General features: G+C 40.4%; 1 protein-coding gene across 1 annotated transcript in view; it reads right to left on the bottom strand.

Annotated features, from left to right (window-relative positions):
• The window catches only part of TNFRSF4 (TNF receptor superfamily member 4), a 50591-nt gene extending 41169 nt beyond the window's left edge, over window positions 1-9422 (bottom strand). The window contains exon 1 of the mRNA XM_082274582.1: window positions 9291-9422. Within this exon, the coding sequence (XP_082130708.1) occupies window positions 9291-9420 (130 nt within the window). The 5' untranslated portion in view covers window positions 9421-9422. The remainder of the gene's footprint in view (window positions 1-9290) is intronic.
• Between the last annotated feature and the right edge of the window lie 4119 nt (window positions 9423-13541).

The following is a 13541-nucleotide window of genomic DNA, read 5'->3' as shown; positions in this document are numbered from 1 at the left end:
AATAACCTGTAACAATACAAACATGTTGGATTTCCCTTCACTTTCACTTCACACAAACATAAATAAAAACCGAATAGAGGCCTAATCTCTACATTTTATTCAAAACGAAAGAATAGGTTTTGGTTTTGCCTACATTTAAATAATAGTGATGGGCCAATAGAGAAGTAGAATTTTATAGTAAAAGCAGTCCGTTTAGAAAACCAAAGACCTTTTGAAGGGACCAACATCTGCAGAGGCAAAGCTTCTAAAACTGGGGTCCAAACCTGAAATCACAAGGATCGAGCCAGGCTGTCTGCTGCAGCTATAACTTCAATTTCATACAAAAATTATGAGAGCAAAACAAAGCTCAATAAAATTTCCCACATACACAAAGCTTTCTGCGTAGTAGTAAGTCTCTCAGTGAAAAAAGAGACGTCAACCAGCGGCTTTTGTTAATAATGAACTATTTTTAGCAGCCCTTAGTTGCTCTTCTATACTTAGTCACCTAAAGCAAGCTCTGAGGATATCACTACACCACAGTCTTCTGTACTATGGGGTTTTCCCCTTTCATTCATTTTTCTTTCCATTTGCTGATCTGAAAAAACCTAAATCCTTTCAAGTATAACCTAACAGAAATCTGTTTCAAAGTTTTGCTTAGGCAAATAATGCATTAATTTTTTTTTAAACAGTGGAGATTTTTTTTTTTTTACGTCCGAAAGGAAGCATGTGACACAAACATTATAAATGGTGTGGATGGACAAATCCCCCCTGCTAGAATAATGTATTCTGGAATCAAAAGACAGAGAGTACTAAGTAACCATCTCAAAAGTCCATAGTCTTTTCGTTGTTGCTAGTGGTATATTAACAGGAAGAATAGTGGTAGCCAACATGTTTTGGGGGCAAGACCTCCTCCTTCATCAGGGCTTGGGCTTAAAAATACAAATTCTCAAATGACTGATAACACTATATTGAATATGAGTGGATTGTAGACGGCAAGGTTGTTTTGTCAAAGAGAGATTGCCCTCTGGGAGACTCTGTAAAAAGATAATTTGAGAAAGTAAATTTTTAAGCCCAAGTGAAGGGAAGGGTCTTGCCCTGGAATGTGTTGGCTACCACTGTTCTTCAGCAACAAGCACTTATGGACTTTTGAGATAATTGTTTTGCACTCTGTCTTTTGATTCCATTGTGCATGTCTTTTTTTTCATGACCCCCTACTTTTTGAGATACTCCACATTTTATGTGTCTGAGCAGCCAAAGTCAAGTGATCAAGTTTTACTACCATCTTCTAGCTTAAAGGAGTTAGATCTGAATTCAGCCTTTTGTTCTTGAGCTAATGTATTCCCACAGCTGATATCACTTACTTTCAGAATACCCAAATTGTACCTGCAACTGATTGGCTGAAGATGCAAACAAAATTCAGCTTGGCTCCATCTACAACAAATGATTGAGAAATCAACTTTTGTGAAATCGGCAGGGCCATCACTTTTAACATTTTATTGGATTCCTCTGGAAAATCCCAATTCTAACAGCATATGGCCAGTTTAGGAGGTTGAACTTTTCTATTTCCCCCCTTTCTCATTGTTTGACTACTGTCCCATTACTGGGTCAGGTGGCCTAAAAAGCCAACAGTGATGAATAGGATGGGATATATGAGTCAAACCTTCAACCATACCGATCAGGTTTCCGAGTTGGGAGAGCAAGATGCCTTTTACAGTATGTAGTCAGAGGACTACATGTCCCTACCTCTCTCCTTTTTGTGGACTATGAAGGATTAATATGCCAACAATGTATGGCTGAACCCACAAGTACATTTTTCCCCACTAACTTTTCTCTACATTGGCTTTCCAAAATTCTGGAAAAGCTACAACACACATTTGGGTCTGTTTTTATTGTTTTCACACAAGAGTCACATAACTTTCACCCAAGTTTCACACGTTTTTCAAATGGATGTAGTTGTATGAAAGCATTTATAAATAGACCCAATAGTTTTGGAAGTGTGTATGCATATGCTATTTTTAGCTTGCAATTTCAGAGTGTCTACATTAAAGAAAAATAAATCTGCTTTCAAAAGATAAAAACGCACTCTACATTTTAACATGGTGTACCAAAATGTAATCTCCCCTCATACATGACAGAATGGTTTTAAAAAGAGATGCTTAAAAACCAAGACTAAAAAAAAGGAACTACTTAAAGATATAAATCAAAATGTTATTCACTTTTATATGTTAAAATTAACTTCTCCGTGTGAGTTCCTTTGTGGTCAGAACTCAGACTAAACACTAAATTCTGGTGAAATCATGCAGTATTACTTATCTACTCTCTATTTTTGGATGGGGGATTGCGTGTGGAGCGGGAGGGGGGAGCTGAGTACACCATTTTCTAGGTTCTATTACAGCCTTGTAAAGTGTATCTAAAGCAAAACTTTTTTCTCGCTTTCGATAGTTTAGGAAAGCTTTATTTTTGTATCTAAATTCCCATCACCTTATATTTTAAGGGACGGTCTACCCAGAACTATTTCAGCTTTTGGTTGATGCTGGTGACCTAAAGCCCCAGACATATTCTTATTATTATATGAAAAAAGTACAATAAACATAAAACTGATAGAAGTGACCAAACAATTTAAATAAAAAACGTAAGCAGTTCAAAATATTCCACAGTAAATAAGAAGAGCATAACAAAATCTTCTTTCCTCATCCAGTATCACCAGTGAACCCCTCACCACAGTGAAGACAAGACGTAAGCTTAGACGTAAGGGAAAAGACCCCCTAATTCAGAGTGGTCTATAAGCGCTTTAAATGCTCGGCCACAGCGGCAGCTTTTCACTGAGACCACAATAATGTTTCTCTCCACCACTCATTAAATAGATGGCAAAAGCAGAACAGGCAAATAAAGACATGTGAAGGCAAGCAAACAACCACTGCTCATAGTGTAGATATCTTCAATACCATTTATGTAACCCAAAACCGCACTTACAAGCATAAAAACAATATGTGCATATCGATATATTCCCCAAGTCTGCAACAATCACAGCAACATTTGGTCCCTGTACACGATAGGGAGGCTCTGCCCTATGTGTTTCGTTATAAAGAGACGTCTTCCAGGTCACTTATCACTTATAATTTGTTTACTGGGAAATATTTTGAACTGCTCACATTTTTTATTTTTTGGTCACTTCTATCGGTTTTATGTTTATTATAGCACAACACTTTTTTCTTATTAGCAGATAGCTGCGGTGATCTGTGCAGAAATTGAAGTTCAGGGAATGACTCGGCCTATCATTCTCCCCTATATCTAAAAGATCCATTTTGGGAGGACTGGCCTTTTGATAAATTTGTTTTACATTTTTGACTTGATCAGATGTGCTTTAAGGAGAGATTTTCCATACACATTTTGTTTTGTTAAGGAAATGCATTTAGACCTAAAATAAGTTAAATGTGTAAACCCAGTTGCTAAAATCACATACCTGTGTAAGGTTGTGCAAAATATATATATTTTTTTAACAAAATTACTTTTGGTCAGAGGCTGTGACAAAGCTTTGTCCCTGTCACGTTGGTTTCTGATGGAGACTACAAGTGGCCATTTCAACACACATCACACTCAACTGTTATGACCATTGGGAAACCTACACTGAGAAATGATAGACAGCTATCACTGAAGTGAGTGTAGACAGGCAGCAGAGAAAAAGAGGCTGCAAGAGATCAGCATTGCTAAGATACAAAAATTGATAAAATAAATGGGAATTGCTTATGGCATAAAATGCTTTAATAAACTGAACATCATTTGATTAGTGCTTACTTTAAACTAATATTTTCTAACTAATAAACAAGTTAATTAAAGAATATTGCATGAATCAGCCTAGTGTACTAAACATGGAAGCACTCCAACAAAATAACACAAGCTTCATTTTAACAAAATAAAATGAAGCTTGAAAATAAACGCCATATTTGGGAATAAGTAACTAATTTCATCACTCATATTTGGAATCCTATATCAATCAAGTCATGATATGACTAACTGTAAGAATGTTCTCTGATAGAATTCATGACTAGGTCTGATATGAATTAATGTCTGGATATGAACACTGCCTCTTGCTATTTGCTTTAATTGTAAAATAGTAAGTAAGAAAGTAATTATTATTTTATAATCTAATAGGAATAATTCTCCAGATCCTTGTGAAATACAGTAAGCTTAATATGAACTTTAAAAAAAAAAATATTGGAGGGGGGGGGGGGTCTCTCCCCCAAAAAATTGATTTTTCAAGCTCAACTTCAACACTCTTGTTTCAAGGCAGTTGAGCAGACTGAGGAACTCAGGAGCAGAACAACCAGCAAAAGGGGAACCAAAGAGCAATTTAAGAAGCTATTAAAGGGTTAACTCCCAGGTATCTACCAGAAACTGAAATATCGATCATAGCATTTCTGTAAAAGCATTAAAGTTTATCTTAAGCCAAAACTTTGTATTTTATATTTTAGTATTGGACAGAGAGGGGATTGAAAATTACTGCAAATGTATTTAAATACAGCATACTGTGTATATATATATATATATATATATATATATATATATATATATATATATATATATATATATATATATATATATATCATATATACAGTATAAAATTAAAGGTTCACCACCAGTCCAGTTAGCTTGTGTATATTTCTTACATTCAGGTAAGCCAGTGGTTCCTAACATTTTTTGTGTCATGGACCCCCTAAAGAATCAGATGAAAACTTTGGATCCATTACCCAGAAATATTCACATACATACAACTTTGCATGCAATGAATATATGCACTTTATTGAAATTTGAATTCCACATACCTATTGTATATGACATATACAAAATTTGAATAAAGTATACAATCTTAACAAAAAAACTCACTTCTTTTCATGCAAACATAATGGGCATGCATTAAAAAAAAAAATAAAAAATAAAAATATATATATATATATATATTGTCTTGTGCAAATTAAACAAAACAATTCTGCTTAAATCTACTACTACTATTACTGTTACTACTAGTAACTACTATATTTTCCATTACCATTACTACTACTACTGTCTCTGTCTTTCTCCCCTCTCTCTTCACCTAGTTTATTTCAATGAATGTAAATACTATTTTTTATCTGACCCTCATGGACCCTCTGAAACCCATCAATGGACCAATCAGGGGTACATGAACCTTAGGTTGAGAACCTCTGAGTTAAGCAAATAACTTTTTCTCACTAAGAAGTGAGATGACATGATCTTACTCATCGCTGCCTCATTTATTATGATGGGTAATTGTTTGAGCCATGTAACTGCAACTCTCAGATCCTAAAGCTGAAAATAACAGAATAACAGTCAATATGGTAAAATATGATCCTTAAACTTTAAATAGATTTGTGAATTATGCCTTCATGAAAATTCAGAATTTCTCTGAAATTTGCATTACAATAAATTATAGTTTCTCTTCTAGTAACTAGGGAGGTGCAGAATGATTTGGCCGAAACTGATCACACTAAAAAAATGCTCATAGGACAGAAACAGTAACTCTCAGTTTCTCCCTTTTATTTGCTTAGGTTGCTTAGGCAACATTTGTAAAAAAAAAAAAAGCTTTTTATTAAGATGGTATGGGGTCATTTTTGGGTAGTTAATTTACTTCACTTAGTGTCCTGTTTTGCGTAATTGATATCGTCACTATAATGTTTTCAAAATGTAAAAGAATGGGGCCAATGAGAGGAAAAAGTTTGGCACAAGAACAGGTCCAGGATAGATAAAAGGAGGTTCCTTGACCCTCAAGAGTCATTTAAAGCCCATTGAATTCTTAAAGGAGATGTATGGGATTTTTATTTCCCCATTTATACTTACCTAGGTGGATGCAGCATCGGTCCGATGCCTCATCTGTCCCCAGGCGCCTCTACACTGAGACTCGAGCGATAGAACACCGCCAATCGCTCGGTTCTGATAGCTCCCCGAGCAGAGAGCTGCTGACTGTCAGTCACAGCTCTCTGCTCTGTCCCCTCCTCGCTCATTGGAGTACTGAGCTGTGGAGGGGCCGGCTCAAGCTCTCATCGGCTTGCCGAGAGACTGAGCCGGGGGTCGGTCTAGGCACCTGGTGGATCCTAACTCCATGGTCACGATGACGCGGTGCCTGGACTGACTTCAGCCCACTCTCTGCTGAACATGGGTCACAGGAGTGCAGAACAAACTGTGGATGTACATCTCCTTTAAAAACCACCCTCAACCACATGCATTTATTTTTTCACATTGACTCAAATGTATTTTTCCAAAATAGCAAATTTTTAACACAACCTCCACTTTCTTCCAATGGAAATGGAAACTCCTGCCTGTCAAATCTAAAATAATGACTTCATGTGTCTCTATTAAAAAGTTTTAAAGAAGGTTTCTTTTTTTTTAAAAAAAGGATATTATACTTCACCTGTCCCACTGCCCTCGACGTGGATCTTTGCTCTCTTCAGGAGTTATGGTGCAAACAGCATCCTTTTTATTCACACACTTAAAAGAGAATTAGAATAGTGGTCCCCTGCTGAGCACTGTGGTTCCTTCTGATGGCCAACATGTCACTACTGTGTCCTGCAGTTTTGCTCACCATAATGGAACTAACCATATGGTTAAGAGGGTGCTGCAATGACCCCAACTGGTCATGGTGTATAACATTAACAGAATAAGTCAACAACGCAACAAGACACCAACAAGCATGTTTTCTAGTGAAAAGTTCTTCTTTATTGCAAGAACACATAAAAAAAATGTTTGGGACAGCACAAAGACCTATTATAGATTTATTACATGCCTGATAAAGGGTTCCAGAATGGTCCCGAAACCATGCCTTTCTACGTGATCATAAAGAAAAGCTTTTCATTTTTAATCAAGATTGTCTGTGTCCTGTGGTGATGTAGGGTCTGGTGGAAGGAATTACAGTATCTGAGGGAAGACTATTAATTTGAGGCTCTCAGAAGTGTGATGTTTGGAACAAAACAAACAGGACGCTGCTCCAGGTTAGCCTGCATCACAAGACTCTACATCCGTCATGTATAGGATATAGGGTGCCAGCCCAGCTCACGATTGCCCCATTTAGAAAAAAAAGTCTACAGGCCAGTTGGCCACATTCCTCAGATCCTCCTGAAAAGCAGCTTTATTAAAATGTGTGAATCCATAACAGTAGGTTCCCTTGGAAGAAGTCACAGTAAGTGACAAAACACATCAGGGCGGTGCTTAATGACGTCATCACGCCACCAGGAGAGAGCAACCTGGATACTAGAGTTTAGTGATGTTGTGAACTTTCCCTTAAGGGGACATGTACCTGTATATGAACTATTAATTTTTAATGGGCTGCACTACTGAGGATTAGTGCATTAACATTATGAGTGTATTTTAGAAGGTTTTAATAAATGTTTAATTTTTTTTAGCGGTAAAAACACTCAATTCCTTTTGAGTCACATTAGCTTATTTGATACATATTGAGATCCCTGGAGAAAAATCCAGAGGAAGGAGTTGGAATATTGAGTGGCCATTAGTGACCCCCTAAAGGGGAAAGTGCATGGTGACCTTTATAGGGTCCAAGTGTTAAAGTGACTCTTGGTGGTTCACACTAAAGAGGAATCCCATTGTTGAACACAGAAAATCCTGTATTCTTTATCAGGGCACTACTAAAAATGTAGGAACTGTGTCTTTTGATTTGCAGTATCACAGTGGTGGTGGAACCCTTTCACTTACACATTGGACTTTTTGATTTAAAATAGCTTTTTTGCTTATTGTAAATGTTTAATTGAGTTTTTATATATATATATATATATATTATAATGATGATAAGATATTGTTATTACGTCCATTGCATTTATTGCAATTTTGTTTATTACCGTGGGATTAATGATCTATATTATTCATTTCAAGCTGGATGTGGAAACACATTTTTGTGCTTTGCAGCAACACTTTGTGAATTGGGAGAATTTTTTGGGGTTGTTTAGAAGAGTTGGGATATAGTAAAGGTTGCCCAGAGATCTTCACTTTCATAAAAAGAAGTAGAATCACAGTGTGGGAGTAGAGACACAGTTGACGTTTTTCGCACTTAGTACTCACTCATAAACGCTAATACCGTATGACACACGCCAGTTGTGTCTCTCACTCCCCCACTGTGGTGGTACTGCTTTTATAGAAACACACTTCATAAAGTTTATTTTTAAGATAATCTGAGGAGTGCAGCACCCAGACTTTTGTTTAATAAGTTTGCTGGCTGGAAAGGTTCCTCCAGTACCATAACACTTGAAAAAAGCAAAGATTTGCGGTGAAGGTGCCTGGACAGATAAAGGAATATTATCTATTTTTTTACAAGGGAAGCATCTTTTCTATTTTTTTTTAGAACAGCCTCTTTTTACCGTACTTGCAACCAATAAATCTTAATGAACACATGTTCAAATACTTGAAGGAGATCTAAACCCTTAAAATATGGCATTTCGTTTTCTAAAGCTCTGTGTATCATAAAGATCAGATTTTATTTTTTTCATAAAATGTTGTTTTTACCATTTTTCACCCTTTTTTTTTGCACCTCAGTGCGACTGATCACCTCCACCCTCTTTCAGCCACTTCCCGTGAGCTGCTTGGATTCTCTAGCAGGGGCTCATGTGTCTAGGTGAAAGTTGTTCAGGCTTTGCCCAGAACAAGAACCTTCATGTCAGGATCACCAGGGAATATTTTAATGAAAGCGAGATATGAAAACCACTTTTGAAATGAAATAGTATACAATAATGCTACATCCTAATAACATGCTACAGTTTAAACTGATTTTAGTGATTGGGGTTTCGAATGACCTTAAATCTTTATCAGTATCAAAAAAAGTGATCTCTAAGAAACTTGTCTATGTATTAACAAGGTACTTGGAATTAGGATCCATTCATACTGCCATGTGTGCACTGAGCACACGTAAACACACATGCATTGGCATGCTGTGTTTCTGTGCATTTTAACATGCATTGTGTTGTGCTACAATCATTTTTTTTTTTTTTTTTTTCATTTCAGTAGGCTTTGTTTTAAAAAATAGACAATTTTGAACTTGCGTTTAGGAGCTTTGCGGTGCACTTACATTGTGTGGAACGACAAGAAAAAGTACTTTTTTTTTTAATCAGTGCAATGCACTGATGTGAACTGCTTTGATCTAAATACATTGCTTTTACAATGTCTATACATTGGCATGCATTGATCAATGCATGCCAGTTCATCTGGTATGAATGGACCCTAAAACACACAGACTTTCAAGAAAATGTTTGGATAAAATGACAATCAGAAGGCTGAGATGATGATGCGTGTCTCACCTGCACCACAGTATTCACAGCAGAGTTCCATCCTGATGGCATAGAATGAGTACTGGTTATCCCGGCATCCTTCAGTGACAGCGAGTACGAGAGAATGAAATGCTACAACTGGAAGCCACAGACGATTCATGTTCACTGACTGCTGCCTGCTTCCTCTTCTATGCCACTACAGTGCAAGAGGAGTAAATATGTAGGTGACGCATCACAAGGGCGGGGAAATCCTAGGAAAAAGCACGCATCATTACTAGTAGTAAAACTTTTTTAAATAAAGATATTTGCTCCAACTAATTGCTTCATGAACGTTGACCAAAGCAAAGTCTGCAATTTCACCATGAATTGATTACCACTGTTTAGATGTTGGGAACCACTTTGTATATGAACACTAAAAATAACACATTTTTTCTGAAGATCTAGATCAGTGTTTCTAAACCTTTTTTCATTTGAGGCACCCTTTAAAATTATAGACAATCTGAAGGCACCCTTTAAACAATCTCAAGGCACCGTTTAAAATTATAGAAGTCTCATATCACCCTGTTCTTTAATGTAAAAAACTATTCTAATAGCTTTACATAATACAGAAACATCCACATGTAGGACACCCAACCAACATCCACATGTAGGACACTCAACGTTAGATGTCATTTATCCGTCCAAAGCAAATACACTTGTACACACTGGTACTGACTAGTATTCCAATGTTTCTCTTCTACCTCAATTTCTCTCCATCAGTCAGCTAATGTCACCCCAGTGCTGAGGGAGAGGGGCACAGAAGGGTCAAACAAGGATGCTGTGGAGGCAACATACATCCTCCTTATTAACTGACAGGGGCGTACAATGGGATTGGCGAGAACGGCGCCCGCCAGGGGCGCAGGCCGAGGGGGGGCGCAAAATCAATGTGTTAACAGTGTTAACAGTTGCCAGTTCGTTTTTGCTCCCGCCCCGCGCTCAGCCTGCGCCCCCAGGCATCCTGCCATTCCTTGATAGAGCAGTACCAGTCCAGTGCGGCAGCGTCACTCACCCTGCCTGTTCGCGGCGGCCCAAGTGTGCTGTGCTGCGGTGTCCTATTGGCTCCCCCTCCTATAAGGTCCGCCCCTCCGCAGCAGCCTATTGGTCCTTCCACTGCCCGGCAACTCTCAAGTGCAGAGGGCGGAAGGGAAGGGGAGGTGCATGGTGCGAGTGCACTGAAGATACAGCGACTGTGGAGTGGCTGGGTGGCTGGAGGAGCCTGAAGATGGAGCCTGGAAGCCATGGACAGGTAAGGAGCAGTGGCGGCCGGTGCGTTGGGGCGCAGGGCCAGGGCGCCGCCCCCCATCCATGCAGGTAAGTGCACTGGTCTCACGGGGGGGGGAGGGGGGACGGCACGTTGTATGCTGGTCTGCCTGCAATGAAAGGGAGCACACTGATCTCTCTGCATTGAAGGGGGCACATGCTGGTCATTCTGCATTGAAATGGGGCACACGCTGGTCATTCTGCATTGAAATGGGGCACACGCTGGTCATTTTGCATTCAAAGGGGGCACGATGATCTCACTGCATTCAAAGGGGGCACACACTGGCCATTTTGCATTGAAAGGGGGCACGATGATTTCACTGCAATGAAAGGGGGCACGATGATCTCACTGCATTGAAAGGGGGCCCAACGCTGGTCATTCTGCATTGAAAGGGGGCACACGCTGGTCATTCTGCACTGAAAGGGGGCACGCTGGTCATTCTGCATTGAAAGGGGGCACACGCTGGTCATTCTGCATTGAAAAGGGGCACACGATGGTCATTCTGCATTGAAAGGGGGCACACGCTGGTCATTCTGCATTGAAAGGGGGCACAATGATCTCACTGCATTAAAAGGGGGCACACGCTGGTCATTCTGCATTGAAAGGGGGCGCAATGATCTCATTGCATTGAAAGGGGGCACACACTGGTCATTCTGCATTGAAGGGGGCACACGCTGGTCATTCTACATTGAAAGGGGGCACGATGATCTCAATGCATTGAAAGGAGGCACACACTGGTCATTCTGCATTGAATGGGGGCACGCTGGTCATTCTGCATTGAAAGGGGGCACGCTGGTCATTCTGTATTGAATGGGGGCACGCTGGTCTGTCTGCATTGAAAGGGGGCACACTGATCTCTCTGCATTGAAGGGGGCACACGCTGGTCATTCTGCATTGAATGGGGGCACGCTGGTCATTCTGCATTGAAAGGGGGCACGCTGGTCATTCTGCATTGAAAGGGGACACGCTGGCCATTGTGCATTGAAAGGGGGCACGCTGGTCATTGTGCATTGAAAGGGGGCACGCTGGTCATTCTGCATTGAATGGGGGCACGCTGGTCTGTCTGCATTGAAAGGGGGCACGCTGGTCATTCTGCATTGAAAGGGGGCACGCTGGTCACTCTGCATTGAAGGGGGCACACTATACCTTGATTACTGAAGGCCCCTTTCACAGTTTTGGGACCTCAAATTCAAAGCAATGTCTATTTTGAGCACCAGCCGCCACTGGTAAGGAGGATCCATTGAAGTGCATTGTACTGGGGAAGGGAGGGGGGAATGTTGTGTGTGAGGTCAGTTTGTATAGTAGTCAGTGTAGTGGGTGGTTAGCGGTCACTATAGTGGTCACTGTAGTGGTCAGTGTAGTGGTTAGGGTGGTCACTGTAGTGGTCAGGGTAGTGGTTAGGGTGGTCAGTGTAGTGGTTAGGGTGGTCACTGTAGATGTTAGGTAGATTAGTGTAGTGGTCAGTGTAGTGGTTAGATAGGTTAGTGGTCAGTGTAGTGGTTAGATAGGTTAGTGGTCAGTGTAGTGGTTAGGGTGGTCACTGTAGTGGTCAGTGTAGTGGTTAGGGTGGTCACTGTAGTGGTTAGGGTGGTCATTGTAGTGGTTAGGTAGGTTAGTGTAGTGGTCAGTGTAGTAGGTAGGTAGGTTAGTGTAGTGGTTAGATAGGTTAGTGTAGTGGTCAGTGTAGTGGTTAGGTAGGTGAAAGTGGGAACCAGGTAGGTCTGTGTAGTCTCCACTGTATACATGGGCAGGGCAAAGGTAGTGGAGTCAGGGGCGAGGCCAATTGGGGGGAAGGGGGGGGTGTCAAAATGAGGTTTGGCCTAGGGTGTCAAAAATCCATGCACCAGCCCTGCACAGTACACAGGGGGAGCACCGGGTGTCACGTGACTACCCGGCACTCAGCATGACACAGACAGCACGGCAGACATCAGACGCCCCCCTCCGGGGGGGGGGCGCCGATACAGCTCCTCGCCAAGGGTGCTGGAGACCCTAGGTACGCCTCTGTTAACTGATGATGTCATTGGTTGTTAGGATGCCAGTGTCTAGAAAGTTGTATTGGTGAAATTAAAACATGCGGCTTTGTGCAACTAAAAGGCAGGCTTGATCCACCTGCTGGCTTGTGTACAATTTTTTATTAATTTTTAGGCATTTTTCCGGGGCACCCTTTAGGAAACCTCAAGGCAACAACAAGAGAAGGGCACGCCGTTCTTGTGTATTACCACTTAAAAGGTTTATTAAAATCTGAAAAAGCAACATAAATTATACTCACAAACATATGATAGTTTCACGCATGTAAAGATATTGGTCTGTTCTGCGGATGCGATGTGAGAACACGCAGTATATTCGCAATGTTCCCGCATCGCAATAGTGTGAACCGGGACTAAATATTGATGGTGGAGTGGGCAAATATAAACAATAAGAGGCTGAAAGAGGCTGCAAGAGATTATGATGCAAAATTTACATAAACGGTGTATGGCTGGTGTGATTTTTCTGGACACCCTTGTACAGGTGGGAACTTTACACCGTGTCCTGGAACAAGCTTATAGTGTCAGGGAGCCAAAATTTTGTTTTGGTGTACAAAAATGATGGACTGTTTTGGTTGTTACATGCTGAAAAGAAGCTGTTTTGTTTTGTCTTTTTGAAAAATAGACTGCTGTTGATCCAGAATAATAATAATAATTCCCTTTCCCTCCCCTTCTTTCTTCCTCTTCTTTTCTTCGTTTGTCTTTCAGGTAATAGGGCACATTGGGTATTTTCTATCATCTCCCACAGTTATTAGAATACAGACATAGGTCTCTCTTCCCCAGTAAATAAATACTACTATTTTCCAGGCGGGTGTCTTGCCCCTATCTGGTGGGCCACAGATGTGGCTCCCTGTAGTCTGGTGCATCTTCTTGACCACTCCTGGCGGGAGTGTTTCACACCTCCATTTTGGAAGACGACTTTTCAGCTACTAACATGTTCTCTGGTCCTTGACTGAT

The sequence above is a fragment of the Pelophylax lessonae genome, assembly GCF_965119305.1.
Source record: "Pelophylax lessonae genome assembly, chromosome: 12".
NCBI classification, from domain to species: Eukaryota; Metazoa; Chordata; class Amphibia; order Anura; family Ranidae; genus Pelophylax; species Pelophylax lessonae.
Note: the sequence above shows the minus strand (reverse complement) of the source record. Positions and strands in the feature narration are given on the sequence as shown.